General features: G+C 38.3%; 1 protein-coding gene across 2 annotated transcripts; it reads left to right on the top strand.

Annotated features, from left to right (window-relative positions):
- Positions 1-751: 751 nt before the first annotated feature.
- On the top strand, positions 752-26986 carry MFSD1 (major facilitator superfamily domain containing 1). Of its 2 annotated transcripts, XM_028103160.2 has the most exons (16): positions 752-1006; positions 4426-4478; positions 5408-5520; positions 7648-7690; positions 8004-8071; positions 9604-9712; positions 13905-14007; positions 16000-16098; positions 16412-16523; positions 17627-17683; positions 18040-18196; positions 19695-19792; positions 20908-21020; positions 22497-22544; positions 23453-23510; positions 25174-26986. In XM_028103160.2, the coding sequence occupies exons 1-16, from the start codon at positions 835-837 to the stop codon at positions 25175-25177; spliced, it is 1407 nt and encodes a 468-aa protein (XP_027958961.1). In that variant the 5' UTR covers positions 752-834; the 3' UTR covers positions 25178-26986. The 2 variants fall into 2 exon arrangements, with proteins under 2 accessions (XP_027958961.1, XP_027958962.1); XM_028103161.1 differs by lacking the exon at positions 25174-26986 and having other exon boundaries at positions 23453-23514.
- The last annotated feature ends 371 nt before the right edge of the window (positions 26987-27357 follow it).

Raw genomic sequence — 27357 nt, 5'->3', positions numbered from 1 at the left:
ATCCCTCCTACCCACCCCTCCCCTTCTCCCAGTAACTCATCCCCCGAAACAGGCAGCACGACCAGCTCATTTGTACTAATTTTTGCTTAGATACCAACCTCAAGTACCTTCAGCATTTCCCACCCCCCTCTATGGCTACTTTTCTCCAAAGCTACTAAAACTGTGCACCTGTTCTCCCTTTCCCAAATGCCCTGCCCTGGCATTTCAATAAAATTCAGTGCTTATTTAAGTCACTGTTCTCACCACATTCATCATAGTTTTTTTAAAGTACAAGTTTCTGTCAATGTCTCCAACTAAGCCGTAAACTCTTTGAGGTCCGAAAGCTCGTCTCATTACATTTGTGTTCCCAGTACCTGGCACGTCACTTGACACATCATTAGGTGTTCAAGCAAACGTGTTAATGTTAGGAGCAGTCAAAGAGGCAGAGGAGAGCAACGCTGCGAGAAGGGCGGCCCGTCTTTCCCTGTCTCCAGCCCACATCGGATCGCTCAGGAGGAGGCCGGCGTCGAACCCGACGCGAGGCCCCCACTTCTCCTGCTGGAGCTGCGCGAGTGTGCAATGAGGGCCGGGCAGGAAATAAAAGGGCAGTGCTCTCCACGGTGGAAGGCCGAAGGAGAGAGGCTTAAACGTCCCCACAAACAGAACTAATGGCGAAACTCCGCCTCCTCCTTACCTACCCGGCCGGGCCTGCTTGCCACGTGATCAAGGCCACCCACGTGAGCTCAGCTCTGCGTGATTCGCCGAGGCGTCACGTGAGCACATTCTTCCCTGGGCTCCGGCTGCATAGTTTGTCTTGGAGTCAACATTCTCGCGTCCCGGTCTTCCCCCGACCCAATGGAAGAGGACGATGAGGAAGCGCGGGCACTGCTGGAAGGCGGCCCCAATGAGGCTGGCAGAGGTGCCCCGGCCGTCTCGGCTGTCCCCGGAGCGCTGCCGGCCCTTTGCGACCCTAGTCGCCTGGCGCACCGGCTTTTGGTGCTTTTGCTGATGTGCTTCCTAGGCTTCGGTGAGCATCTGGCCGGGTGGGGTGGGGTGGGGCTGATAATCCAGAAATTTCTGATTTTCTCTGGGATCCCCGAGATCCGCACTGAGCTAGCTCAGAGCTGCCACGCGGCCTCAGTGCAGCTTCCCTCCCCCGCCCCGTTTCGGGACTCCACTGAAGCCTGTGGACGTTGCTAGCCCTTAGGCGTCTTGGAGGTGGAGGTCCGGGGACAGAGCTGGGCGAGTTTTGTCCCCCTCTTTTGCCCTCCAAGAAGTCCCGGAGGCTAGCAGCTCGCCCCCTGGGGACATAGAGGTGAAGGAATCCCTATTTCTCAAAGCTCCTGTCGATGTACTGTTAAGAAGGAATTCAGAAAGATTGAACTACCCACCTCTAAGCACTACCCCCCCCCCTTTAAATGACTAATATGTTAGCAGTCTGTTATGGTCTTTGGGTAAATACATCAATGTGTCTTGCTGATAGCTTCAGTGAGTAGATGTGTTCTCTTACTCTTCCGCTCTGCCATGAGTGAAGTAACCATACTGGACTCGTGGTAGTCTTGGCGGTATTTGGTTTGTTACGAAATCTGATGACTCTGAAAACAGTTTCTTGAGATAATTTCCAAAGCACCTCCTTGTATTCCTGCAACTGATGTATTCAGCAGCATTTTAATATCAGTTTGGTATGGTATGGAGGTCACAATGTGTTTTTCAGGGCGCTCGCTAGAACCTGTGTCACCAACAAGTTTAGGAACATTATGGTGGATAACTTTATGCTGCTGCTGGAATATGTAAACAGGCATGAAGGATGCTTTGGGCTTAGTTTCTTTGCAACTCCTTGTTCACTTCTTCCCCCACACTTTGTGGAAAGATGATGCCTATCCAATAGCTTTATGCATGGCATAAATATAACTGACAGGCATCCCTGTCAGTTATATTACTTTAAATGTCAGTGCATGGGGCGCCTGGGTGGCTCAGTCAGTTAAGCGTCTGCCTTTGGCTCAGGTCATGATCCGGGGTCCTGGGATGGAGCTCTGTGTTGGGCTCCCTGCTCATCGGGAAGCCTGCTTCACCCTCTCACACTCCCCTTGTTTGTGTTCCCTCTCTCACTGTCTCTCTCTGTCAAATAAATAAAATCTTAAAAAAATAAAAAAATATGAGTGCATGAATGTCAAACCTCTCTACATTTCTTTCTTACCCCCAACAGACATTATCATCGTGTTTTAATCTTTTAGAACTCAGTTTTTTCAGTCTTGATGCTGTATTCACTACAGTATTTGATCTTGGGTATTCTGTTTGTAGAGCTAGATTATTGTTTCAAATATTGATTCCGAGTAGTTAAACTCCATTCCTGTGCTGTCATGGTAAGTGGTGACCTCAGGGTACATTATTGGGAAACTGCTGGGGATGTTTGTGAAATCTTTATTGTGTGTGTGTTTTGGTAGCTTCACATAAGGAAAATATAGCTGCATGAAGATGCTAAAATAAAAAAAAAAAGACCTGTGAAGCATGATGAAAGTGCAATGACAATCAGTTGTTGATTAACTTCTTTATTTATTTTTTATTACGTTCAGTTAGCCACTGTATAGTACATCATTAGTGTTTGATGTAGTGTTCAGTGATTCATTAGTTATGTATAACACCCAGTGCACATCACAACATGTGGCCTCCTTAATACCCATCACCCTGTTACCCTCACCCCTCACCCCCCTCCCCTCTGAAACCCTCTGTTTGTTTCCCAGGGTCCATAGTCTCTCATGGTTCCTCTCCCTCTCTGATTTCTCCCCCTTCAGATTTCCCTCCCTTCCCCAGTGGTCCTCCACACTATTCCTTATCCACATATGAGTGAAACCATATGATAATTGTCTCTCTCTGCTTGACTGACTTCACTTAACATAATCCCCTTCAGTTCCATCCATGTCGATGCAAATGGTGGGTATTCATCCTTTCTGATGGCTGAGTAATATTCCATTGTATAAATGTACCACATCTTCTTTATCCATTCATCTGTTGAAGACATCTCGGCTCCTTCCACAGTTTGGCTATTGTGGACGTTGCCGCTATGAACATTGGGGTGCATGTGGCCCTTCTTTTCACTACATCTGTATCTTTGGGGTAAATACCTAGTAGTGCAATTGCTGGATCATCAGGTAGCTCTATTTTTAACATCCTGAGGAACCTCCATACTGTTTTCCAGAGTGGCTGTACCAGCTTGCATTCCCACCAATAGTGTAAGAGGGTTCCCCTTTCTCCACATCCTCGCCAACATTTGTTTCCCTGTTTTGTTAATTTTTGCCATTCTGATTGGTGTAAGGTGGTATCTCATTGTGGTTTTGATTTGTATTTCCATGATGGCTAATGATGTTGAGCATTTTTTCATGTGTCTGTTAGCCATTTGTATGTCTTCTGCCCATTTTTTGACTGGCTTATTTGTTTTTTGAGTGTTGAGTTTGAAAAGTTCTTTATAGAGCTTGGATATGAGCCCTTTATCTGTAATGTCATTTGCATATATCTTCTCCCATTCCGTGGGCTGCCTCTTAGTTTTGTTGACTGTTTCCTTTGCTGTGCAGAAGCTTTTTATCTTGATGAAGTCCCAAAAGTTCATTTTTGCTTTTGTTTCTCTTGCCTTTGGCGACGTGTCTTGAAAGAATTTACTGTGGCTGATGTCGAAGAGGTTACTACCTGTGTTCTTCTCGAGGATTTTGATGGATTCCTGTCTCACATTGAGGTCTTTCATCCATTTTGAGTTTATCTTTGTGTATGGTGTAAGGGAGTGGTTCAGTTTCATTCTTCTATATGTAGCTGTCCAATTTTCTCAGCACCATTTACTGAAGAGACTGTCTTTTTTCCATTGGATATTTTTTCCTGATTTGTGAAAGAGTAGTTGACCATAGAGTTGAGGGTCGATTTCTGGAGTCTCTATTCTGTTCCATTGGTCTTTGTGTCTGTTTTTGTGCCAATACCATGCTGTCTTGGTGATCACAGCTTTGTAATATAGCTTGAAATCAGGCAACGTGATGCCCCCAGCTTTGTTTTTCTTTTTCATTGTTCCCTTGGTGGTTGGGGTATTTTCTGGTTCCATACAAATTTTAGGATTGTTTGTTCCAGCTCTTTGAAAAATGCCAATGGTATTTTAATAGGGATTGCATTGAAAGTGTAAATTGCTCTGGGCAGGATAGACATTTTAACAATGTTTATTTTTAATCTAGGTTCCCAGTATTTGCTGTATATGCACAAAAATAATTTGTAAATGATTTCGCATGTTTTCTCTGCATTATTTGGCTACAACTTAGAAAATTATTAGTGGAAGGGAGGTGGTCCATGGGTGTCAGTCCTGGAGCGCCTCATATAAACATTGAAAATCACCAATTGAATAATATTTGCAACCTGAAACTTCTATATGGGTAGTATTATCACTTATAAAATGTTTGCTCTTCCTTATTCTAGGCAGCTATTTTTGCTATGATAATCCTGCTGCCCTTCAGACTCAGGTTAAAAGGGTAAGTTGATTTTTCACTTTGTTTCTCTGGAGTAGGGATAGCTGTTGAGACATCATCAGGTCTCAGATTGCCTACTCTGAAATATTGTCCATTGAATCCATTTTAACATCTGTAGTAAAATCCATATGTAGTAAGGAGTGTTCTTGAGTTGGAATGAGTGACAACAAAGAATTCATTTATAGCACTTGTGACTAGATAGTGTTTTACACTTTAAATAATTGCTATTTCCACAGAATTACCAAAAAGTATTAGCAGATTTTTGTTTGCAATTCACTTTCCAATTGCGTAATCATCTGAATGACAGACGATTGTGTAGGATAGCTTTTTGCTTTCTTAAATATGTCTTTTTTTATTGTTCTTCCATTTTTTTAAATGTGGATGCTGACTGCTGAGGATTCTCCATGTCAGTACTTTTAGTCTGGTTTTGTAAAAATACATTTGATATTTATAGTTTCTTGTGTATTTAGATAGTTTTTGCTTTTTAAGGTTTTTACCTTTGGACAGGAAGAAATAGATTGGCCTTTCACATTCTAGAATGAAAGGGAAAGAAGGTAGGGTTTAGTGGGGGGGGTAGGGATGGGCTAAGATTATCTTTTGCCATGTGGGGGGAACACCAGTGCATATGGCATAATGGGAATAAGAATGTAGAAGATACAGGCAGGTGCAGAGGGAGATGGTTCCAGTAATGGGGGATCTAATTGATCCTGGACTCCATGAAGCCTCTGAAAGGCATGTGGACCCAGGAAGTTCCCAGGGATGCCAGGTGCGACCATTTTTCTGGGGCAAGGGCCATAGCTGTCATGAAATTCTCAAAGCAGTTAGTGACTACAAATGATTAAGAAACTCCTGTCCTACACAAAAAGAATGTTTTGATTTGTTGCTAAACTTAACTGTTTGGAAAAAAATAGTTTTATTTTCTTCCCATATAGGATATGCAGGTGAATACGACGAAATTCATGCTGCTGTATGCCTGGTATTCTTGGCCCAATGTAGTTTTGTGTTTTTTTGGTGGCTTTTTGATAGACCGAGTATTTGGAATACGGTAAGCTTGAAAAACATCTCACCTATGGGTAAGATATTATTAGGAAAGCACAGAACTAGATTAAGGTATTTCTATGAAGAACTGAGTAAAACTCTGTATTGACTGTAATAATCTACATTAGTTTTTTTTTTTTTATGGTTTTTATATATTCCTGGAATTGGCTTTTGAAACTTGGTTGGTATTTCAGTTAAGGTCGGGACTAGTAAATGCTATTCATGAAATATGGTAACTCAGTTATCTTAAAAGTGTAAATAATGTCCTCACTTGGGATCAGGCAAACCAGGGTCTGAATCCCATTGCTGCCACTTACTCAGCGTCCTGTTCTGAACTGTTCCTAGCTTCCTGAGCTTTAGTTTCTGTGTTGGTAAAGTATGGTAATAATTCTTGCCTTACAAGGTAGTTACAAGGATTGAAAGAGGTAGATAGATAGTATTTGGGACATATGTAGTATTTATCTCTCTCAGCCCCAGTGAGATTTTCTCTTTCCACCCTTGGGCATTGAACTTTTTGTGGCCACTTCTGTGAGATGCGGAGGGAGGAATAACATTATAAGCTTTGTCATTTTTTATCCTTATGGTTGTGTATGTATTGTTAGTGGAGACTTAAAGAGGGATGCAGTCTGGGAATATTTTCAGAAGGCAGAGAGAAAAATGATGAAGCATCTTTCCGCCATGTCTGATGGAAAAGGATTGAAGAAACTGAAAGTGTTTAGACTCGGGGACTTAAAAATCTTGAAGGGTTAAGTATAAAAGAGGAATTAAATTTATTTTGCTTGGTCTGAAGGGATGGAATTAGCTTGAAACTTCAAGGGGGGCAGATTCTACTTAGTATGATGGAGACTTTGCTTGGTCAGTTTGATGAGGGGCCGTGATTTGCCTTAGGACCGCAGGAAGTTTTCTAGTTGCTAGAGAACATTTCAGTAGAATGTGGGATGGCCATTTCACAAGCATCTTGAGAGGGATTTGAGTTTCAGAAGTATGGCTTACTCGTAGAATCTTTAAGGACTCTTTTAATACTGGCGTTTTATTACTCTGGGGAAACATTAATCAGATATTTGAAGTATAGAATGTGTGAGTAGGCAGATAACTTGATTGATATTTGTCCTTTTAAAAATAGTTATTATGCTAAGTGAAATAAGTCCAGACAAAGACAAATGCTATATGATTTCACTCATTTGTGGAATCTGAAAAAAAACAAAACACAACAACCAACAAATGAATAAACAAAAAACAGAATCATACCTTTACAGAGAACAAACTGATGGTTGCCAGAGGGGAGGGCAGGGAGGGTTGGCCAAAATGGGTGAAGGGGGGTGAGAGATACAGGCTTTTAGTTATGGAATGAAGTCAGAGGAATAAAAGGAATATAGGTAATGATATTGTAATAGTGTTGTATGATGACAGATGGTAGCTATACTTATGGTGAACATAGCGTAGTGTATAAACTTGTCAAATAACTATGTTGTGTCCTTGAAAGTATTATAACACTGTATCAACTATAGTAAAAACAAACAAACAAACCCAAAATCAATAAAATAAAAAGTTTTTAGTTATCGGGAATTATAACTAATTAAAATTACTTAATCTTGGAATAAATTCCAAACTCTTATAGTAATTTTATAAAGAATGTCCATGCGCATGTGGGGGAGGGGCAGAAGGAGAGAGAGAGAACCTCCAGCAGACTCCCTACCGAGCTTGGAGCCTGATGTCGGGCTCCATCTCACCACACTGAGATCATGATGAGCTGAAACCAAGAGTTGGACGCTTAACTGGCTGAGCCACCCAGGCACCCCAAGAATGTCGGGTTTTGAGTGGGAACCCTGGGAATTTCTTGAAGATTATTTAACAAGTTTTGTTTGTTTAAGAGATGATAATGGTTTAAGCTAAAATATGTCATTACTGAAGCCTCTGGAGTCCCCTTAGAAGTCAAGACTTACACAGATTAACATTTAGCCTGGGAAAGCTGCTGCCTTTAGAGGCAGACTATCACTTCGTTTTTCTTTCCTTGGAGGGAATATATAGGGGTCAAAGACTGAAGTCTAGGGGTCAAAGAAGACTAAAGAATTATTACTGAAGGATTTGGTGACATAGTCTTAATTCATTCTCTGTCTCTGTCGCTCTCTCACAGATGGGGCACCATTATTTTTAGCTGCTTTGTTTGCATTGGGCAGGTAAGATAGTCCAAAACGTTCATTGATTATGTAACAGCGGCTTTTGAATTCTTGTCTGATTCCACCAGCAAAAATGTGTTTATTGAATGCCTGACTTAATTAAGCAGGGTCCCCAAATGGCCATGTAGCATAATGTATAGTCCATTTTAAGCCTTGAGATAGATGAACATTAATATTTAAATTTCACAGATTTACTAAGAAGGAATGTTAAAACTATTATAGAAGTTGTGATTCATTATAAGTTACTTATTTCTCTTGAACACTTTTTAAGTTTACTTTTTCATTGATTCTGCATTTATATTCTACATTGTAGGTGATTTTTGCTCTGGGTGGAATATTTAATGCTTTTTGGCTGATGGAATTTGGAAGGTTTGTGTTTGGGTAAGTTATACATAATTTCATTCATCCTAATATATTACTGTTGACCTGTCAATTTATTAAAGATTCACAAAAATATATTACTGTCTCTTCTGGAGAATTACCTCAAATCCTTGGAATCTAGCTATATACACAAGACTGTTTATTGTCTTACTTTTCCTTTAAAGTAAGCAACAATTTTGCGTGGTCATAGTTAACTCTATATGGGGTTTGAATATTAAGTAGTTCTCCAAAAATATTTTTCCTGGGTGTTTTTTGTTGTTGTTGTTGTATTGAAGGCTGATTTAAACCGCATTTAGAAAAGTGTAGACCAACCATTTCTAGGTTGGTGATTTATGGACATTTTGCTGTTTCTTAGTGGATAATGTACAGGTCCTTTTGAACCCTGTTAAAGAGGCTTGAATGAGCAAAATACCAATAGACTGATGATTCTTCATGAATTTTAATGTCTGTTCAGTAAGTCCATTCTGAGTCCAGCCTTGGGCTTCCTGCCCTGAGAAATGCAGATGACATAACTTATTTAAGCTTTTTTATAAGTACTAGGGACATGTAGACATATATGATACACCCTAAAAAATGCTCTGAGAGAGAAGGAAACAAAATGTATATAAAAATATGAAAGGGATCCAGAGACGGAGGGGTGGTCAGAAAAGACCAGAATTGGTCTTGACATTGGTATAGGGTTTGGATTAGTAGAAGAGAAGGAGAGTATTTTTGGATTAGGACAGAGTGAGGAGGGCTCAGTGTTAGGATATGGAGGAGAATCTCCTAACTGAAGGCCTAGAGGAGGAATGGTCAATATGTAGAACTTACAGAATGAAAGTTAAAATCCAGGAAGTAGGAAAATGTGGAATATGGAAGGTATTGGGCTGAAAAATGTGAATTTTATGTTTCCACAAAATACGAACCACTCTTGCCACATGAACATTTTATATAGCATAGGTGGTGATTTGACCCAGATTCCTTTTACTATAGGTCATGGTTATATACCACAATCCCCAAAACTTAGCAGTGTCATGCAGCTGTTACAGTGTGCTTGTGGACTTTTTGGGTCAGGAATTTGAAAAGGGCACAGCATGGATGGCTTGTCTGTGCCCCAGATGTCTGGAGCCTCAGCTCAAAAGATTCATGGAAGGTTGGGTGCGGGAATCATCTGAAAGCTTGTTGACTCATATGTCGCATTCTGGGGTTGGGACAACTTGAAGATTAGCGCTGCTGGATGGAGTGCCTAAATGTGGCCTCTCTGTGGCTTGGCTTTCTCATAGCATGGTGTACTGAGGGTAGTTGGACGTCTTACAAGATGGCTCAGGCTTCAAGTGTGAATGTTTGAGTGAAAAGGTAGATTTCAGCTTTGATTACACAGCACCACTTCCACAATATTACATGGATTGAAGCAGTCTCAATCCCACCTAGAGTCAGGGGTGGGGACATAGATCCCACCTTTTGATAGGAGGGGTGTCAAAATTTTAAACTTGCATTGCTAACTGTGGTATTTCTGTAAAAGCAGTAATTTTTCTTCTTTTTCTCATTTTTAGGATTGGTGGGGAGTCCTTAGCAGTTGCCCAGAATACATACGCTGTGAGTTGGTTTAAAGGCAAAGAATTAAACTTGGTATTTGGACTCCAACTTAGTATGGCTAGAATTGTAAGTATGACAAACCTAATGAAGCCAAACAGGAAGTAAGAGATTTAATCTTGTAATTATCTCTTAAAAATAATGGGATGACGTGTGTTTTGTTTGCTGTATTAGGTATTGATTTTTTATATATATCTGTTGACCATAGTATAGCATTTACCTTATTACTTTAAGGCATTTTTGACCTTATTTCACTTGGGAAACAGTCTAAAAAGACTAATTGAGCATTCATTAGTTCAAAGAATCTGAGCATTGGGAGGGATCTTACAGGTTTTGTCATCAGATTTCTTTGCCCATCCCTGGCATGAAAGTCTTCCAGACTCTACTTGCACATTTCTAGTGATTGGAAGCTCACCGTGCGTGTGATAGGGCAGCTCCTGTACTTGAGCTTTATGAAGGTCAGCCTCACATAGAGATGAAATCTGCCTCCACAAGTAGCTTTTTCTCGGTGCTCCCACTTGTGCCCTCCAGTTAACATTTGTTACCTCTTTCGTGTGCCAGCACTTTGCTTATAAAGACAGCTTTTAAGTTCTTCATCAGACATGCTCATTTCCTGTGGTTGTCTAAGCCATATGACATGGGTTTCAGTTCCCTGGTCATGGTGCTCCCGCCTGTCTGGGCTTACTGCAGGTGCTCGGTACTTTTCCCCAGCATTTGGAACCTGGAAGTGTTTGTGGTGTTTCAGGTTTGGTCTGATAGAGGGTACTCAGGGAAACAACATTATACTTTTATTAATGCAACCTGTGAGGTGTTTGGCCACCCCAAACCCTGTTAGGTTTTTTTTCCTCATAAACTCCTATGAATAGAGGTTTTTTTAAAAAAAATCCTTGCCATTGAAAATCAAGATTCCAAAGACTAGTTATTGGCCTGAAAATGCTTGTAACATATTCTTAGGGAAGAAGAAATCCAGTACAAAAAGTTTTTAAAGTACTATTTCATTATATAAAGCATATAATGTATACATGTAATCTATATAACATTTTTGTGATTTTTATACATGTAGGTTCTTTCTAATTTTTCAACCATTATAGATAGCACTGTTGTGTGACACTATAAAACTTGTCTGAATCTCTGATTGTTTCCTGAAGCTAGATCTCTGGGAATGGAATTGAATCAAGAGGATTTGTTAGGGTTTCTTAGGACAGTAGTCTCATATTATCCTCTCCGCGATGTTTACGTCCCCATCTGTGGGATATGAAAGGATCATTTTTATTATAGCTTTGATAGTAGAGACTGTTATTACTTAAAAAATCATTTTTGATTGGAAACACCTAAATATGACTTTAATTTGTAATTCTTAGCTAGTATGGTTTTGCATATTGTCTAAATTTTATTCACAAGAATATTCTGAGTACCTCATTATGTATCTTGTGCAAGTCAAGATATGTCTGTGGCAGTTTGTGGGTCTTGTTGTCTAATAACTTATCGAAGAAGGAAATAAGATGTAATCTTGGTGACATCATTGTGGCTACTGGTGGATTCTTTTCTGTGTGGTCACAAATTAGCTCTAATCCATTGAGCTGCATTCTGAAAGCCCTGAGTTTTTAGGAATCTCAGCAGCTTCGAGGATGCAGGGTGGAGGTTAACTGGGGTGATGGGAGGACCGAGGAGGAGGTAGAGTGAGCTGGACCGCAAGCAGCCACCTCCTCTTCAGCCAGGACAGCTCAGCTTTGACCTGATTTCTGTGCTTAGGGTCCTTGTAAGACACATGAGAATTCCATTACATTCCATTACAGAGCTGCTGGGGTAGATGGAGTTTCAGTGTTTTTGCACTTTCCTTGTCCCTGTGCATATTCAGAATGGTTGATAGAGATTCTGGCTTTACCTCCACATGATTTTTCTGTAGCCTGAGCTGTGAGTTTGTCTATTTTGGACAGTTGATCTGTTACCATTACACCTTTAGGCAGTGGACTTCTCACTTATTATTTATATCTTCCTGGGGGTTGGAAGTCCAGCACCCTTTTGATTGTCATTTGTAATTTGTTACTTTTAAACTCATTATTTCAATGAATATTTATTGAGGACTTGCTAAGCCCTGTCATGTTAGGCATTTTAGAATTAAAGGATTTTTAAGGCAGCATCCCTCTCTCTGAGAAGCTTTTATTTTCAGTGATAGTGAGGAAAGTTTCCAGTAGGTCTCCATTTATACCTTCTTGCTCATTTGAGTAAAGCCATAGGTTAACATTTTGTAAGAAATAGCTGTGTGAAATTTGCTACTGTGTTTGCTGTGAGAATATTGTTGAGGACGTGTTCATTTCTCAGTCTTTAGTGTCTGACCTGTCAGTAATAGTATTTAGCACAGTTGACATTCCCCCTACCTTGATTTCTTCTCTTGGGTTCCAGGACACTACAGTCTTATAGTTTCCCTCTTGCCTTTCTGTTTACTCCTTTGGCCTATTTTGCTAGTTCCATCTCAGTCTTTTGAACTTGTAAATGTGGGGGTGCCCTAGGGCATGGTTATTGAACATCTTCTCCTTTCTTTTGACGCTTACCTCCTTGGTGATTTTATCTAGTTTTGAAGTTTTAAATAGTATATCTTTGCTCCTGAATTTGTATCACCTGTCCAGACCTTTCTCCTGAATTCCATATCCCTATAATGCAGTTCCTACTTGACATTTCCACTTGGATGTCTAGTAGGCACATCAGACCTGACATGGCCAAAAGCCAGCTCTTGATTTTCTACCTGTGACCTCCCCAAACCAGCTTATGCTGTAGTTTTCTCATCCTCACTTACAAGCAACTCTTTTCTTCCATTTGCTCAGGCAAAACCTTAGGTGTCATTTTAAATTACTCCTCCCCCCGCCACAACATGTGTTTTCCATTTCAAATCCTATTAGCTTTATCATCAAAATATATCCATATTCTAGGGGCGCCTGGGTGGCTCAGTCATTGGGCATCTGCCTTGGGCTCAGGTCATGATCCCGGGGTCCTGGGATCGAGCCCCGCATCAGGCTCCCTGCTCAGCGGGGAGCCTGCTTTTCCCTTTCCTTCTGCCTGCTACTCCCCCTGCTTGTGCTCTCTCTCTTTCTCTGTCAAATAAATAAATTAAAAGTATATATATATATCCATATTCTGACCACTTCTTACCATGCCCCCTGCTAGCCATCCTTATCCAAGACTCATCATCTCTGTTCTGGATTTTTGCAGTAGCCCCCTAATGCATGTCCTTGCTTCTGCCTTTATTCCTGCTTATAGTCTCTTTTGAATATAGCAGCCAGAGCAAATCTGTTAAAATGTGTGGAATCCTGCCGCTTCTATATGCTTCTTCGCTTCCCATCTCACACAGAATAAAAGCCAGAAGTCCATATTATTACCTGTAGCCTGCTTCCCCACCATTTCCTCTCCAGGGATCGCATCTCATGTTCTGTCTTCTTCCTTTACACCGTTCCAGACTCTGCCGTCGCTGCTGTTCCTTGAGCACGCCGCCGTATGCACTCTCAGGGCCTGTGCACCGACTGTTCCTTCTGCCTCAGTGCTCTGTCCTTTCCCCAGATCACCTCGTGGCTAGCCTCCTTCAAGTTTTTACTCAAAGGCACAATCGCAGTGAGGCCTCCACCCCTTTATGTTCTCTTTCCCTGCTTTTTTTTTCTTATTTTTAAAAGTACTTACCACAATTTAATATACTACATATTTTACCTCTTCTACTCCTTTGAAATGTAGGATTTATGAAAGCTGGAGATTTTTCTGTTTTGTTCTTGGTTATATTCCCAGTACCTAGAACAGCGACTGGTTCAATGAGGGCTCAATAATTGCTAAATGAATAAGTGAATGAGAATATTATCTTCTGTAACTTTTATTGTCTTCTTATGGATAGGATGAATTTTTAAGGTGTAAGTATAAGCAAAGGCTGTGCTTTTTCTGAGTGAAAGTTTATTTTATTCTTAGGTACGCTGTGAATTTTGTCACTCGTTTCGTTTTTGCTTTTGTTGCTAGAAAATTCTAAATGTACTGTGCTGTTTTCAATACTAGCATCTTCTATAAATTAGCATTTGTGTGTGTGTGTGTGTGTGTGTGTGTGTGTGCAGTAATTTTATCTGTGGCTTTATCTTAGTGTGTTAGTTTTTTCCGAGAGTGTTTTTTTAAAAAATGTATCTCTTGTTTAATCTGGATCCTGTTATACTTGTTTCTGCTAGCCATCTCACATCCTTTATTGAATAAGGCAGAGCACATATAAATGAAATGTTTTTTCCTTCTCTTTCAGGGAAGTACAGTAAACATGAATCTCATGGGATGGCTGTATTCTAAGGTTGAAGCTTCGTTGGGTTCTGCTGGTCACACAACCCTTGGGGTCACACTTATGATTGGTTAGTGGATCCTGATGTCCCTTGTTTTGTATCTTCTGAAAGCACGTCATAGGAAGTACTGTGGCAGAGAGGAGAGAACACTGGAATCAGGGTTAGACCACTTTTGTTATAGTTTTGCCTGAACGGTTCACGAGTTCTTGGACCTAACTAGAAATACTGAATCTTTTACCCAGTTTGTGTTACTATTTCCATTTTCTTAAAATGGAGGATTTTGTCCCACCTTGTCTACTTCAGTGTTGTCATGGTGAGCAAATAAGAGATTGTGTTTGAAAATTCTGAAAACAGAGACTTTATACATGTAAGCTGTTACTAGTCTATGGCAGAGGCATAATTGTTTCCTTTTGATCAAATTCAATTAGTATACCTATGGACCTAAGATTTTACAGAAGTTAGAGGTGATAGGATGTTGTAGGAAATCCACTAAGTTGGGAGTCAGGAGTCTGGGTTCTAGTCCCGATTCTAACTGGTTCTGTCAACTTGGACAAGGAAGTGAACCTCTGTGTCTTAGTTTTCTGTAAAATTTCAGGTGTTTGGAAGTGTATAGGTCCCTTCTGGCGCTAAGTTCTGTGAGGTAAGACTTCGTTGTACTGGTTGCTGGGTGGATCACTGAGAAACATATGAGACCTTCTGGAGTTCCCACCTGTGCTTTTCTCTGAGCAGTGGGTTTTTGTAACTGAGCCCCCATAGTGGGTAAAAGGACCACTTGCAGAGCCCTACAGAGACCTGTGGGATGGTGAGTTGAACATTCTGTGCCATCTTTTATTCCTTATAATTCCTTGGTACAGTTTGGTAGAAGGAGGGCAGTGGAGAGGAAATCTTGAACAGGTAACCTGTATCTAGAGCTTTCTCCTTTCCTCCCTGACCTCTCAAATCCCTTGCTTTATTTAAAACCTCTTTTTCTTACTCTTAGATGCTCTTCAGTATTCTTTCCAGTCCTCTCCACAATGGAGAATTTGAGAATTTTAAAGAATTTTAGTGCCAGAAAAGATCTGTGCCATCAAGTCAAAGCCTCTGATTTTACAGATGGTGAAGTTGAAGCCCTGAGAGATTAAGTTCTGTGTTCAACATCATTCAGCTTGTGGCAGAAGTAGAACCCACGTCTACTGACTTTTATTTTAGCAATTTTCAGCTAGACCACATTATGAAATTAAAGATCCATGTTTTTACAGAGCTTCTTTTAAAAATCTTGAGAAGTGTAAACTTTATTTACTCTTTATCCTGATTTGCTTTAATGATAATGAGATCAGCACTAGTGAGTAATGCTGATTACACAAAGGAAGGAGAGCCTGGCTGAGCTGTGCTGTGGGAGGGTGGGGCCCTTTGGGCTGCTAAAGGGTAGGAGCAAGGGTTGCAGACTTTGGGAAGGAATCAAGAGGAAAATTCGATGATCATAGAATCAGATGTTGCTTTTATACTTTTTTTCCCTCTGGCATCTGTCAATAATCAGTGCTTAGACTTAGTTAAGAGATTAGTACAGATTTGCTAGCGTGTCATCCACTTTCTTAAAGTCTGTATTTGCATTACAAGACTAGATTAGTATGTTCTAGTCTTTTCCCTCTAGTCTCCAACCTTCTACTGGGAAATAATATAGTAAGTGTGACTGTTGTTTTTTGAGTACTTATCACATGCTGTTTCTTTCCTTCTGTCCTGATTTAGTAATTGTAGGATTTTCTTAAATGTGTCTGGATGCCATCCATTTCATTTGCTAGGTTTTCTGCTGTTACTATAAGGTACTGCCTCTTGGGAACCTTCAGTCATTCTCTTTTAAAAATCTCTCTTTTGGGCGCCTGGGTGGCTCAGTTGGTTAAGCGACTGCCTTCGGCTCAGGTCATGATCCTGGAGTCCCAGGATCGAGGCCCGCATCAGGCTCCCTGCTCGGCAGGGAGTCTGCTTCTCCCTCTGACCCTCCCCCCTCTTATGCTCTCTCTATTTCATTCTCTCTCTCAAATAAATAAAATCTTTAAAAAAAGAACTCTCTCTTTTTTATTATAGGGGGTATAACATGTATTCTTTCACTAATCTGTGCCTTGGTTCTCGCTTACTTGGATCAGAGAGCAGAGAGAATCCTTCATAAAGCACAAGGAAAAACAGGTAGGTCTAAATTCAAACAAAGTGGGGCTTTGGGAAATTGCAGACCTTTGAAGGTAATTTACAATGAGGTAAGTTCCTAATGTAGTGTTGTAAGCCCAGTGAGGCTTAATACATGTTTTTTTTATCTTTTGTTTTCCAGTCTGTTTCTGCTTGTCTAAATTTTAAGTTTTCCCAGAAGCTATGTTCCAGTAATTTACTGAGAAAAGTATTGTACACTGAATGCAAAGGTTAATCTAATCACGTGATAAAAGAAAAATAATCTTGACCTAGGTATGCAAAATTATGCTGATAGCTTCTTCCCTTTCTTTTCAAGGTGAAGTTATTAAGTTAACTGATGTAAAGGACTTCTCCTTACCCCTGTGGCTGATATTTATCATCTGTGTCTGTTATTATGTGGCAGTGTTCCCTTTTATCGGACTCGGAAAGTGAGTATTCTTGTGCATCCCATTTTTGTTGGCTAAATTGTAGTGAGAATTTAATCACACAAATGTAATTTTTTTAGCTATAAATCTTGCTTTTCTGGTTATAGTTTATATTTACACAGGAATTATTTTACATCCTGGTATATAACTGATTTTCTTAGCTTAAGGTTTAATATTTGGCTTAATACTTTCATTATTTTTTTGATGAAATACCTAATAGTTTTTGATTCATAATATGGATTTATTTTAATACTTTGAATTGGATTAGTATTCTTTTTTAGAGAATGGAAACAGTGCTTTGACTCATTATGCCTGGGCACATTTCCATTTGTTAGGACTATAATTATGCTGGGGTTCAAAATCAAATTCTTCTTTTGTGTTGTCACTAACCTCTCCCTTTCCACTGGCAGCTGCTTGAAGTGTGTGAGTGTGTTTATAGGGATGTGTCTTTGTAATCAGAACCTTTAAATTCAGACTGTTTTCAATAATTTGAAATGAACTCTAGGTATTATCTTGCAAAGAACCTACCCAGTCCCACTTTAAGGAAAAGAAGCACTCTTAATGTCATGTAGTAATTCATTTGGTTTTCTGAAAAGTTATGCGTACTGTTTGCTGTTTATTTAAAATGAAAAAATCGGGGCGCCTGGGTGGCTCAGTCAGTAAGTGTCTGTCTTCAGCTTAGGTCATGATCCCAGGGTCCTGGCATCGAGCCCTGCATCAGTCTCCATGCTTAGCGGGAGCCTGCCTCTCCCATTCCCTCTGTCCTTCCCCTCTGCTCTTGCTCTCTGTGTCCCTCTCTCTCTCAAATAAATAAATAAATAAATAAATAAATAAATAAATAAAATCTTTTAAGAAATAATAATAAAATGAAAAAATCAATATCAGTGTATTTTATTTAGTTATTGAAATATTTACATAATCCCTAAAACTTTAGTGCCAGTTGTTTAAAGATGACTGTTAAATAAGGTGGGAAAACAGTATCAAGAAGGAAAAGTTAACTAAACTTAAGAGTTATTTTTATTTAGTTTTATTTTGCCTTTAATTATTAAAAACAGAGTAGTTCTCTCTAAAGTGCTTATTTCTTTCTCTCTCTCTCTTTATTTTAGAGTTTTCTTTATAGAAAAATTTGGATTTTCTTCCCAGGCAGCAAGTGCTATTAACAGGTATTTCATTAATTCTGTGAGTGCTTATTGTGGCATAGTGTGGGTCTTTAATTATAACCAAATGTTCTGAGAGACCAAAAAGACATGTGACTTAACATCCATAGTGTGAAACCAAGATTATATTGGTGCTTGATTCTGAGAGACCATCTTTGCATTAACGGAAAACCGAAGAAACCTTGGACTACTCTTTAATCTTTAAATTTCTGTTTACTGATGACCATTTTAGAAGAATGCTAAATTAAATGAGCTAGGATTTGCTTTGCCTAATGGTTTTAGGGACTTTTTGGATTTTTTTTTTTTTTTTTTTTGGTAGCTGTGATACATTTCATTAAATATCTTTTATATTCTCTGGGCAGTGTTGTATATGTCATATCAGCTCCCATGTCCCCGATATTTGGGTTCTTGGTGGATAAAACAGGAAAGAACATCATCTGGGTTCTTTGTGCCGTGGTGACCACTCTTGCTGCCCATGTCATGCTGGCCTTCACGCTGTGGAACCCTTGGATTGCTATGGTAATGTCACTGTGGATGCTTGCAGGGCTCAGGGCTTCAGGGAGGACTCTGTAAAGTGCACTTCAGGAGCTACACTCCGCTCCTCTGGTAACAGAGCTCGTGCCAGTGGGAAAAACAATGACTTGATTGCAGTTTCTACAAAAGAACTATTTTTAAAGTAAATAAATGTTAATTATTTAATGTTAATTATTGTTAAAGTAATTAAATGTTAAAGTATGTTAAAGTAAATGTTAATTATTTAACATACTGTATTTGATACGGTAATCTTAATGCTGAAATTGAATTTGAAATAAAGTAGTCTTATAAAAGCCATAATGCTTATTAGTTCCATTTATTTTCCTCTACTTCTTTAAAAAATTCTTCCATCATAGGTGGCAAAAAAAAAAAAATGTCTATCAGCCCAGGATTCATGATTTTGCATTCTTTTGTCTTTGACCCTTAGAAGGTTAAAAAGTGATAATGAATTCATCACGTTTTTGTTCTTTAGAATGTCATTTTATTTTTATTTATTTATTTATTTTTAGGATTTTTTTATTTATTCATCTGAGACAGAGAGAGAGAGAGAAAGAGCAGGAGCAGTGGGGAGAGGCAGAGGAAGAGGGAGAAGCACACTGACCTGGGAGCTTGATCCCAGGAGATCATGACCTGAGCCGAAGGCAGACCCTTGACTATCTGAACCACCCAAGTGCTCCTAGAATGTCATTTTAAAGACCACAGGCTTAAGTGCTGCATTTCTTACCTATTAACAAAAGAATATCTTCGGCATAGATGTTTGTTGTACACTAGTGAGATTTCTGTAGGACAGATTCCTGGAAGTATAAATGCTGTAGCAGAGGCTTTGCACATTTAACATCTTAACAGACATTGTGAAACTTCTCTAAGAAGTTCTTACCCATTTATAGTTTTACCAATAATATACAAATGTGTGTTTTTAGTATCCTAGCCATGTTGGGCATTGGCCCTATTTCAATCTTTGCCAATATGATACGTGTAGATGATCTTATTTAAACTTAAATCATAAAGTTTCTTTTTAAACTAAAGAACAAGTCAGCATTAGGTGATAGTTTTTTACCCTGCCCTCCAGTTAGGTGTTGATGACCCGAGGTAAGATAATGGACTGTTGGCGTGATGTTGCCTTGATTGCTTAATTTGTATTTAATAAATACTGGAAAATTAGCTTGCCTGAAACATTGGTAGTAACTTTTGCAAAATAACTGTATTTTCTTGTTTAGTCCTTGATTGTACCCTGGGCCCAGGCAGTTACAGGTGCATATAATATAAAATGGTTAAGACAGTGTGTGTGTATGTTGTCACTAGAGGGATACTGTTAGGGTCAGGACTTTTTTGTATCAAACGTGAGTTTTAGCATAATTGCAATAAAATTTGCATGAATGTTCATATATTTGCTATTATGCCACTCTGGCTAATCTGCATCAAAGGAAAATCACCTTTTGGTTAATGTTAAGACTTCTGCCCTTTTCTGTGTCACTTTCTACAGTGTCTCCTGGGACTCGCCTATTCGTTGCTTGCCTGTGCATTGTGGCCAATGGTGGCGTTCGTAGTTCCTGAACATCAACTGGGAACTGCGTATGGCTTGTAAGTGTTTACACCACACCACAATGTCTCTCTCTGCTCTAGCAACTTAATTATCATATAAAACTCCAGGTCTCCTGAATCTAGTCATCTTCAGGCTTCTGGGACAGCTCTGAGCCTGCAAACCACCAGAAAAGTCAGTTAAGCTATTTGTGATATTACTGTGGTGACAGAAACCCTCCACGCCTCCAGCAAGAGAGCTGGTGTTAAGCTAACCCCAAAGAAATGGTTTCTGACATTCTGCCTGTTTATCTGAGGGCTTCTTAGTGAGAAGTTGGGTTCTGGTCTCTGGCCCAAAGGGCAAAAGGGGGAAACTGCACCCTTGGTTGGTATTCACTTAGCTCTTACTTTCATTCCGCAGGAAAACATTGAGCTTATATTGCACTTAATAAGACAGGCTCCCTTACCTTTGAGCATAACATCTAGTAGCAGAAATAGTCATGGAATGAAAATACCAATTCAGGTCGTCCCTAGTTAAAACACCTTTTAACACTAATAGTATGTCGTTTATAGATACTAATATTTAAAGTGAATTGTTACTGTGAGCCGTAACTGTAAAAAGATAAACAGTCAGGGGGCTGGCAGGAGTTTTTGGAAGTACCAAGAGGACTAACACTTAAACGGGAGAGTAAAGAGCAGCAGGGATGATCTGTGGGTGCATCAGCCCCTTCTTCTGTCTCAACTTCTTTGTTTCTGGTCCTGCTATCCCTGGGCTCATGTAGCCCATGGAAAAAGAGTGGTGGGTAAATAATTTTTAGTGCTTTTGGAAAATAATGTGAATAGTGTTTTTATTTTTAAATGCCAACCAATAAAGATTTATCTAAGTTTTACTTCATAATTATGATTACATAATTGTGTGAAGACTTTTGAAATTGGGGGGTGCCTGGGTGACTCAGTCGTTAAGCGTCTGCCTTCGGCTCAGGTCATGATCCCAGGGTCCTGGGATTGAGCCCCACATCGGACTCCCTGCTTGGCGGGGAGTCTGCTTCTCCCTCTCCCACTCCCCCTGCTTGTGTTCCCTCTCTTGCTGTGTCTTTCTCTGTCAAATAAATGAATAAAATCTTTAAAAAAAAAAGACTTTGAAATTGAAATGTGTTTTTGTATTTCTTGAATTGTAGCATGCAGTCCATTCAGAATCTTGGGTTGGCGATCATTTCCATCATTGCTGGCATGATACTGGATACTCGGGGCTATTTGTTTTTAGAAGTTTTCTTCATTGCCTGTGTTTCTTGTAAGTATGTGATGTGGCTACATTTAGTTTCTTTTAATGTGTAACAAAATGTTTTCATTTATACTTTTAGGTTTTTGTTGTTATTCTCTTTTTTTCTCTTAAACCAAATCCCTAAGATGTATCTCTCAGATTTGACTATTTCTTGGTCTGTGTGTCAGAGTTTCCCAGCTGGTGGCTTTCTGTTCTCTGAGGATTCACAGGCATTTTTTTAGGTGGTGCCTAATTTTAAAAGTAGTAGTAGAATCTGCTTCATATTCTATTTTAAATATTTATGGTTTTTAGAAAACATTATCCTCTTTATAAAGTGAAACCATTTTAAAGGATGGTGTGTCCCTCGTGTGAAGTGTGGACATTGGTATGATTCAGTTGTGAGTGCTCATCGTTTATTCATTAGGGAACTTTAAATTACTTTTATTCTTGGTCCTGTTATTTAATGTTTACCTGTAATGGTTTATTGGTTAAAAATAGGAAGTATTAGGAAATTGTTGAAAACTACAAAAATAGCATTTTCCTCCAGTAGGCTTCACCATACAGATAGTTGTGTTCATCTGAAAAAAAATCTTATATAACATATCAAGATGTCTTTTATGCTTTAACTTGTGTTTAAAATGGCAAACCCCAGTGATGATTTTATCATTTCCATTTACAGGGATAAAAGACAATTTATACTTGAAATGTGGTATTTGTAGATAATTGTTACGAGATGCCTGAATGCATTTTATTATCTCATAATTTTAGAAGCAAGCACATCAAATTTTAAAAATATATTATTTGTTTTTAAAAAGTGGGTCATGTAGAATTCAAAATACTAGGTCATGAAAGTATTTTTGTCTGTTTTTGATGCTGGAACATGTGGTTTAATTTCAGTCCACAATTCCATATATATTTGGTTCTTAAACAAACACCATGCCATTTAAAAATGTTTTTGTTGCCATATTAACTTAAAGTAAATTTAGTGTGCCTTACTTGTTAAGGAAGCCTTGACTTTCTGAGGTTTTCACTGGCTTTGGGCTTCTGGGAGTCACGATGACCACAGTCTAATGTTGGGTTAATTTGTAAAATGAACAATGGTGTTTTCAGACTTAAAATCCTCAAAGGATTATTTCTATTTGGTTCTCTGTAAAAAGATAAACAGTCAGGGGGCTGGCAGGAGTTTTTGGAAGTACCAAGAGGACTAACACTTAAACGGGAGAGTAAAGAGCAGCAGGGATGATCTGTGGGTGCATCAGCCCCTTCTTCTGTCTCAACTTCTTTGTTTCTGGTCCTGCTATCCCTGGGCTCATGTAGCCCATGGAAAAAGAGTGGTGGGTAAATAATTTTTAGTGCTTTTTGGAAAATAATGTGAATAGTGTTTTTATTTTTAAATGCCAACCAATAAAGATTTATCTAAGTTTTACTTCGTAATTATGATTACATAGGAATCATTGGGAAGAAGTACATGTTTTTTAAGGCCCCAGTGTTTTTTTTCACTTCCAGTGTCACTGTTATCTGTGGTCTTACTCTATGTGGTGAATCGTGCCCGAGGTAAGTAGAATTCAGACATTTTCTTCTTAAACCACTCTGGATCATCTTGTGGGGTCCCTGGATTGTCTGCATTCTTCTTTAGAGGCCAGGGCTTTAGTTCGTGTAATGACGACATTCATTTCATAGTGATGGAAACACATTTCGTTATGTAACATATAATTATGTATTTTGGAACTTCAGATTTATTAGAATTGTTGTCATGTTCTTTCTGGCCAGTTCAACTTAAGTTTTGTAATATAAAATTTTAGATGTTCTTTTTATGTTAGCATAAAGAAGTATGGCATTTTTATAATAACTTAAAGCCATTACTGTGTTATTGTCTCATATTTTAAAAAAATAAGTAAAGAAATTTATAGTTATAGTTTGCATTTTAAGACTGAAAGCGTTTGATACAGAATGAGGTGTTACAGATTTTTTTCTTTTGCTAGTATATTTTAAGTGTATTTTTACTTTTTTCTTTCTTCTGTGTAAGATTTTGATGTTAGCCTTTTTAATTTTTCTAAGTAGCTTGCCCCTAAAGGTTATTATGTTCTCAGTAAAATGTATATACCTGCTGTTTAAGTGATTTTAGGTCATTTCCTTTAATTTCTCTTAATTTTCAGTATTATTAAATATTAATACAGTGTCCCAGTTAACAAGATGTAAAGCAGTACATAAGTCCAAACTTAAAAAATGCTCACATTAAGGAGTGATTATTTGTATTTGTATCGTATAAAGATTCTTAAAAAACAGCTTTTTCCCTTGGGAAGGTCCCAGGAGATAAACTATTTCTTTCTCATCTTCCATAGCTTTTTCTGTTACTTTAAGGTATACCAGTGCAAGTGTGTGTGTGTGTGTGTGTGTGTGTGTGTGTGAATTTTACTTTTAATAGTTGTGTAGAAAAGGTTCTATGCTTATTTGTGTTTTAGGGGGGAACCTAAATTATTCTGCAAGACAAAGGGAAGAAATAAAACTTTCTCATGCTGAGTAAGTATTAAAAGAGAAAAGTTAACTTCTTTTGCAAATCTCAAACATTAGCATTTTATTTCAAAGTATTAGGTTTGGACTTTTTTTTTTTTTTTAAGATTTTTATTTATTTATTTTAATTGACAGAGAGAGAGAGAGACAGCAAGAGAGGGAACACAAGCAGGGGGAGGGTCAGAGGGAGAAGCAGGTTTCCCGCGGAGCAAGGAGCCTGATGTAGGGCTTGATCCCAGGACCCTGAGATCATGACCTGAGCTGAAGGCAGTCGCTTAACCAACTGAGCCACCCAGGCGCCCCTAGGTTTGGACTTTTAAGAAATTAATCTTCTTGAGATTCAAGAGCTAGCTATTAACTTGGAACTACCATAACAAGGATGTATATCAAGGGTTAAAGTGAAGGGGGAAAATAATTGGGTTTTAAATTGCTTTCTGAGAGAAAGCGAGACCTGTAGTATTTGTAATTTATTAGAGGAAAGGTCTTTGTCCTAAGCTTCTGTGCTGGGCTTACCCTTCCGTTCTCTGATCTTTTCATTTTCTTAGCTATTTGAGATAATTTTTCATCTTCTCCTGGTACTAACATTATGTGTTCTCTGACTCACTTGAAACAAATTAAGTAGATAGTGTGGCATTAAGTTAAACCTATTTTTTCCGTGAGTGTGTGCTAAACTGTAATAGTGTTTCTGTTTCCTGTTACAATTTCTGATTTTTTAGATATTCAGTTTTTTATGATTTAAAAAATTTATTTGTAAACATATACCATGTAACTATAAGTTTTGTGAATTTTGTATAGGTTAAAATCTTGTAGAACAAAGCATTTTTTGGGAGGTGATTCTTGGCCATTTCAAATTTCCTTTTAACATAGTAATTCTAGAAATACATCTTGAGAAGATAATTAGAAGTGTTACAAGTTTTATGTATCTTTATGCCAGGCTTGTTTGTTACGTCAAAAAACTGGAAACAACTTGAATATATCTATATAATATGTTGTTTAAATCATGTCTGAGGAGGGTGCCTGGGTGGCTCAGTTGGTTAAGCGACTGCCTTCGGCTCAGGTCATGATCCTGGAGTCCCAGGATCGAGTCCCGCATCGGGCTCCCTGCTCAGCGGGGAGTCTGCTTCTCCCTCTGACCCTCCCCCCTCTCATGCTCTCTCTATCTCATTCTCTCTCTCAAATAAATAAATAAAATCTTTAAAAAAAAAAATCATGTCTGAGGATTTTAAAAGTCAGAAATAGTTCCCTCCCTGCACCAAGTCAGAGATACTTACCATGCCACATGTTAAGTAGACAAAGGATTAAAATACAAATGTAATATCCTAATTTTGTTCAAGAAAAAATATGCAGGCACATGTATTTTTTACTTACTTGTATATAATAGAAGAAATACTGAAAGGAAAAACCCCAAATACTAACAGTTCCATTTGAATGGTAAGGTTACAGGCATACTTTTTCCTTTGTTTTTCTATATTTTCCAGATCTTCTATGTTGATCTTAATGTTACTTTTACAATCAAGAGGTTTTAAGAGATTATCAGCAAAGTGTGCAACCTTTAATATTTGGTAGTACATGCTTTGTAATGCTAATGGTTTTTAGCCATTGTAAATTGTAAACCAGATGAGGCCTCCTGTTTTTCCCCCTTTCTGATAATTCATTGCATTGTGTTTTGCAGATGAGAAGCTTAAATGACTGTGTCATGAGAATGGGCTGCACACACATCATTGGTTTGAAAACCTCACTTTTTTTTTTTTAATCTAGAATTTAGTCAGGAAAAATAATGGTCTGGAAATATATATTTATATTTCAAAAGCACCTATTTCAAAGTATATTTGTGAGGACTATTTTAGCTTGTGTCTTATGTACTGTGTATTGCTAAAGAATTCTACTTTGGAGTAGGCTAATCAGTGAAGTTTAGAAAGTTTCTCTGGAATATGCAGGTGAATTTCAGTAAGGACAGTAAATAATGGAAAACTTGGATCTTGTACTGAAATAATTTTCAGAAGGTGTTTCTTAAGGATATCTTTGGCTTTTTTTTTAATCTTAAAAAAAAAAGCCTTTGAAGGTGTAGAAGGGATATTTTATACAGAATAAACAATGGCATTTTAATAGGCATTCCCTGTTTTTATAGGGAGTATTTGAAAGATTTTTTTTTGCAGTTTCTTCATTTTCACAAAAGCAGATTATATTCTGCTATCTTTAGTTATGAGAGGTTGCCGAGCAGTGACCCTTTTGAGCTTCTTTATCTCTCCATTACCGAGGACCTTGATCACTTAGGGATTTAATTTTATAGTACAAACTTCCTGTACAGTTTTTTCTTACAGTCTAATTAAGTACTAAAAAGTGTCCTTTAAATTATGATAGTTGCATATCTACATGGTTAAAAACACTGTAGAAGGAATACTCAATGTCTTCTAAAACTTTTGATTTTTAAAAGAATATTAAAATACTGATTTTAACTCTTATTTATTTGGAAGACTGTTTCTGTAAGAAAATTGAAGTTGGAATAAAGAAAATTTGCCTTTGAAAGTCAGTGGAGTACCTTTTTCTCCAGAGTAGAACCTAAGTAACATTTATGTTTTCCAAATTAAATAAAATATAATTATAAAATTTCTTTTGACAAACTTAAAAACTTTTTAATTGACTTAGTCTTAGCGTATTACATATTAAAGTCAAGGACTTTTTCATGTTTTGCTCTCCAGGAGTATGCAGATATTTTAAACAACTGTTAAACTGTTGTATTTAGCTAATTGTATTGTTCAAAATACAGGACATAACATTGTATGCTTGAAAGTTCTGGACCAGATTGAAAGTACATTCCTTACTCAGGTCAAGTTTATTTATATCCATTTTTCTGATTGACGGTTTATTGTGTCATTATTCAGTTGTTCTTTCGGCTTTGACGGCCATTTGACTGTTGTAGCCCAGATTATTGAATGTTGGCTTTAGCAGCTGGTGAGAGTGGAGGAAGCCAGTTGCTACTGCTGCTGGAGGGCTTATGTGGTCTGGCCTCTGCCTTACTATTTCCACCATCTCTGTGCCTCAGCCCCAGTGAGCTGTTTCATTACATTTTTTCAGATGGGTCCTGTTTCTTGCCTTTTCAGGGGTTTTGTCCATGCTGCTCCCTTTGCCTAGAATATTTTATCCAGGATTCTCCACAGCCTGATTTCTCCTGATTTACAACAGAAAACCTTAGCCCCAGCTCAGAAGCATTCTTCCTGTGGAAACTTCCAGACCTTCAGGCTATATCAAGTTCTTCTAAAATTTTTGTGATCTTGAAAAGCCGTGTATTTTTCCTTCTTAGTTTACCTCAGCTTATAATGAAGAATTTGTGATAGTGTGGGTATGGCTGTCTTTCTCTTCCTTTAGACTGTAAGCTCCATGAGGGCAGGGACTGTGTCTATTATGTTAATTATGATTGTGTTGATAGTGCCTAGCACAAAGTAAGCACAAAATAAATATTTTTTTGAATGATGCATAAATAAAAAGGAGAGTAAAATGGAATAACCTTTTTGGAGGATAAATTGGCAATATGAATAAAAAGACCTAAAAAGGGGATGATGGTGGGGCACATGCCTTTTGGCTTAGCAATATCATTTCTAATAATTTATCCCAAGGAAACCATCAGACAAATATACACATAAATGTATTTTAAGAAGGTATTTTCATTGCAAGATTGCTTTATAATAGCCTAAAATAGGAAACCACCCACGTTTATAAGAATAGATTTGTTAAGTACATCATATCCTATGCTTAAAGTGAAGTATTGAACAGTCATTAAATGGTTTCATTAGAGAGCATTGACATGGAATTTGATGGCAGCATTATATGAAGATTCAGAATGCTGCTTTGTTTTTTT

The sequence above is a fragment of the Eumetopias jubatus genome, unplaced genomic scaffold, assembly GCF_037043125.1.
Source record: "Eumetopias jubatus isolate StellerSeaLion01/CBP00866 unplaced genomic scaffold, mEumJub1_p1.0 scaffold_1, whole genome shotgun sequence".
NCBI lineage: Eukaryota > Metazoa > Chordata > Mammalia > Carnivora > Otariidae > Eumetopias > Eumetopias jubatus.
Note: the sequence above shows the minus strand (reverse complement) of the source record. Positions and strands in the feature narration are given on the sequence as shown.

What these genes read in the sequence shown, in the direction of transcription:
- MFSD1 (XM_028103160.2), top strand. Translation starts at nt 835, where the DNA reads ATGGAAGAGGACGATGAGGAAGCGCGGGCACTGCTGGAAGGCGGCCCC. An exon ending in TTCAGACTCAGGTTAAAAGG is followed by an intron (nt 4,479 to 5,407) that starts GTAAGTTGATTT and finishes CTTCCCATATAG; the next exon opens with GATATGCAGGTGAATACGAC. An exon ending in TAAAGCACAAGGAAAAACAG is followed by an intron (nt 16,099 to 16,411) that starts GTAGGTCTAAAT and finishes TTTCTTTTCAAG; the next exon opens with GTGAAGTTATTAAGTTAACT.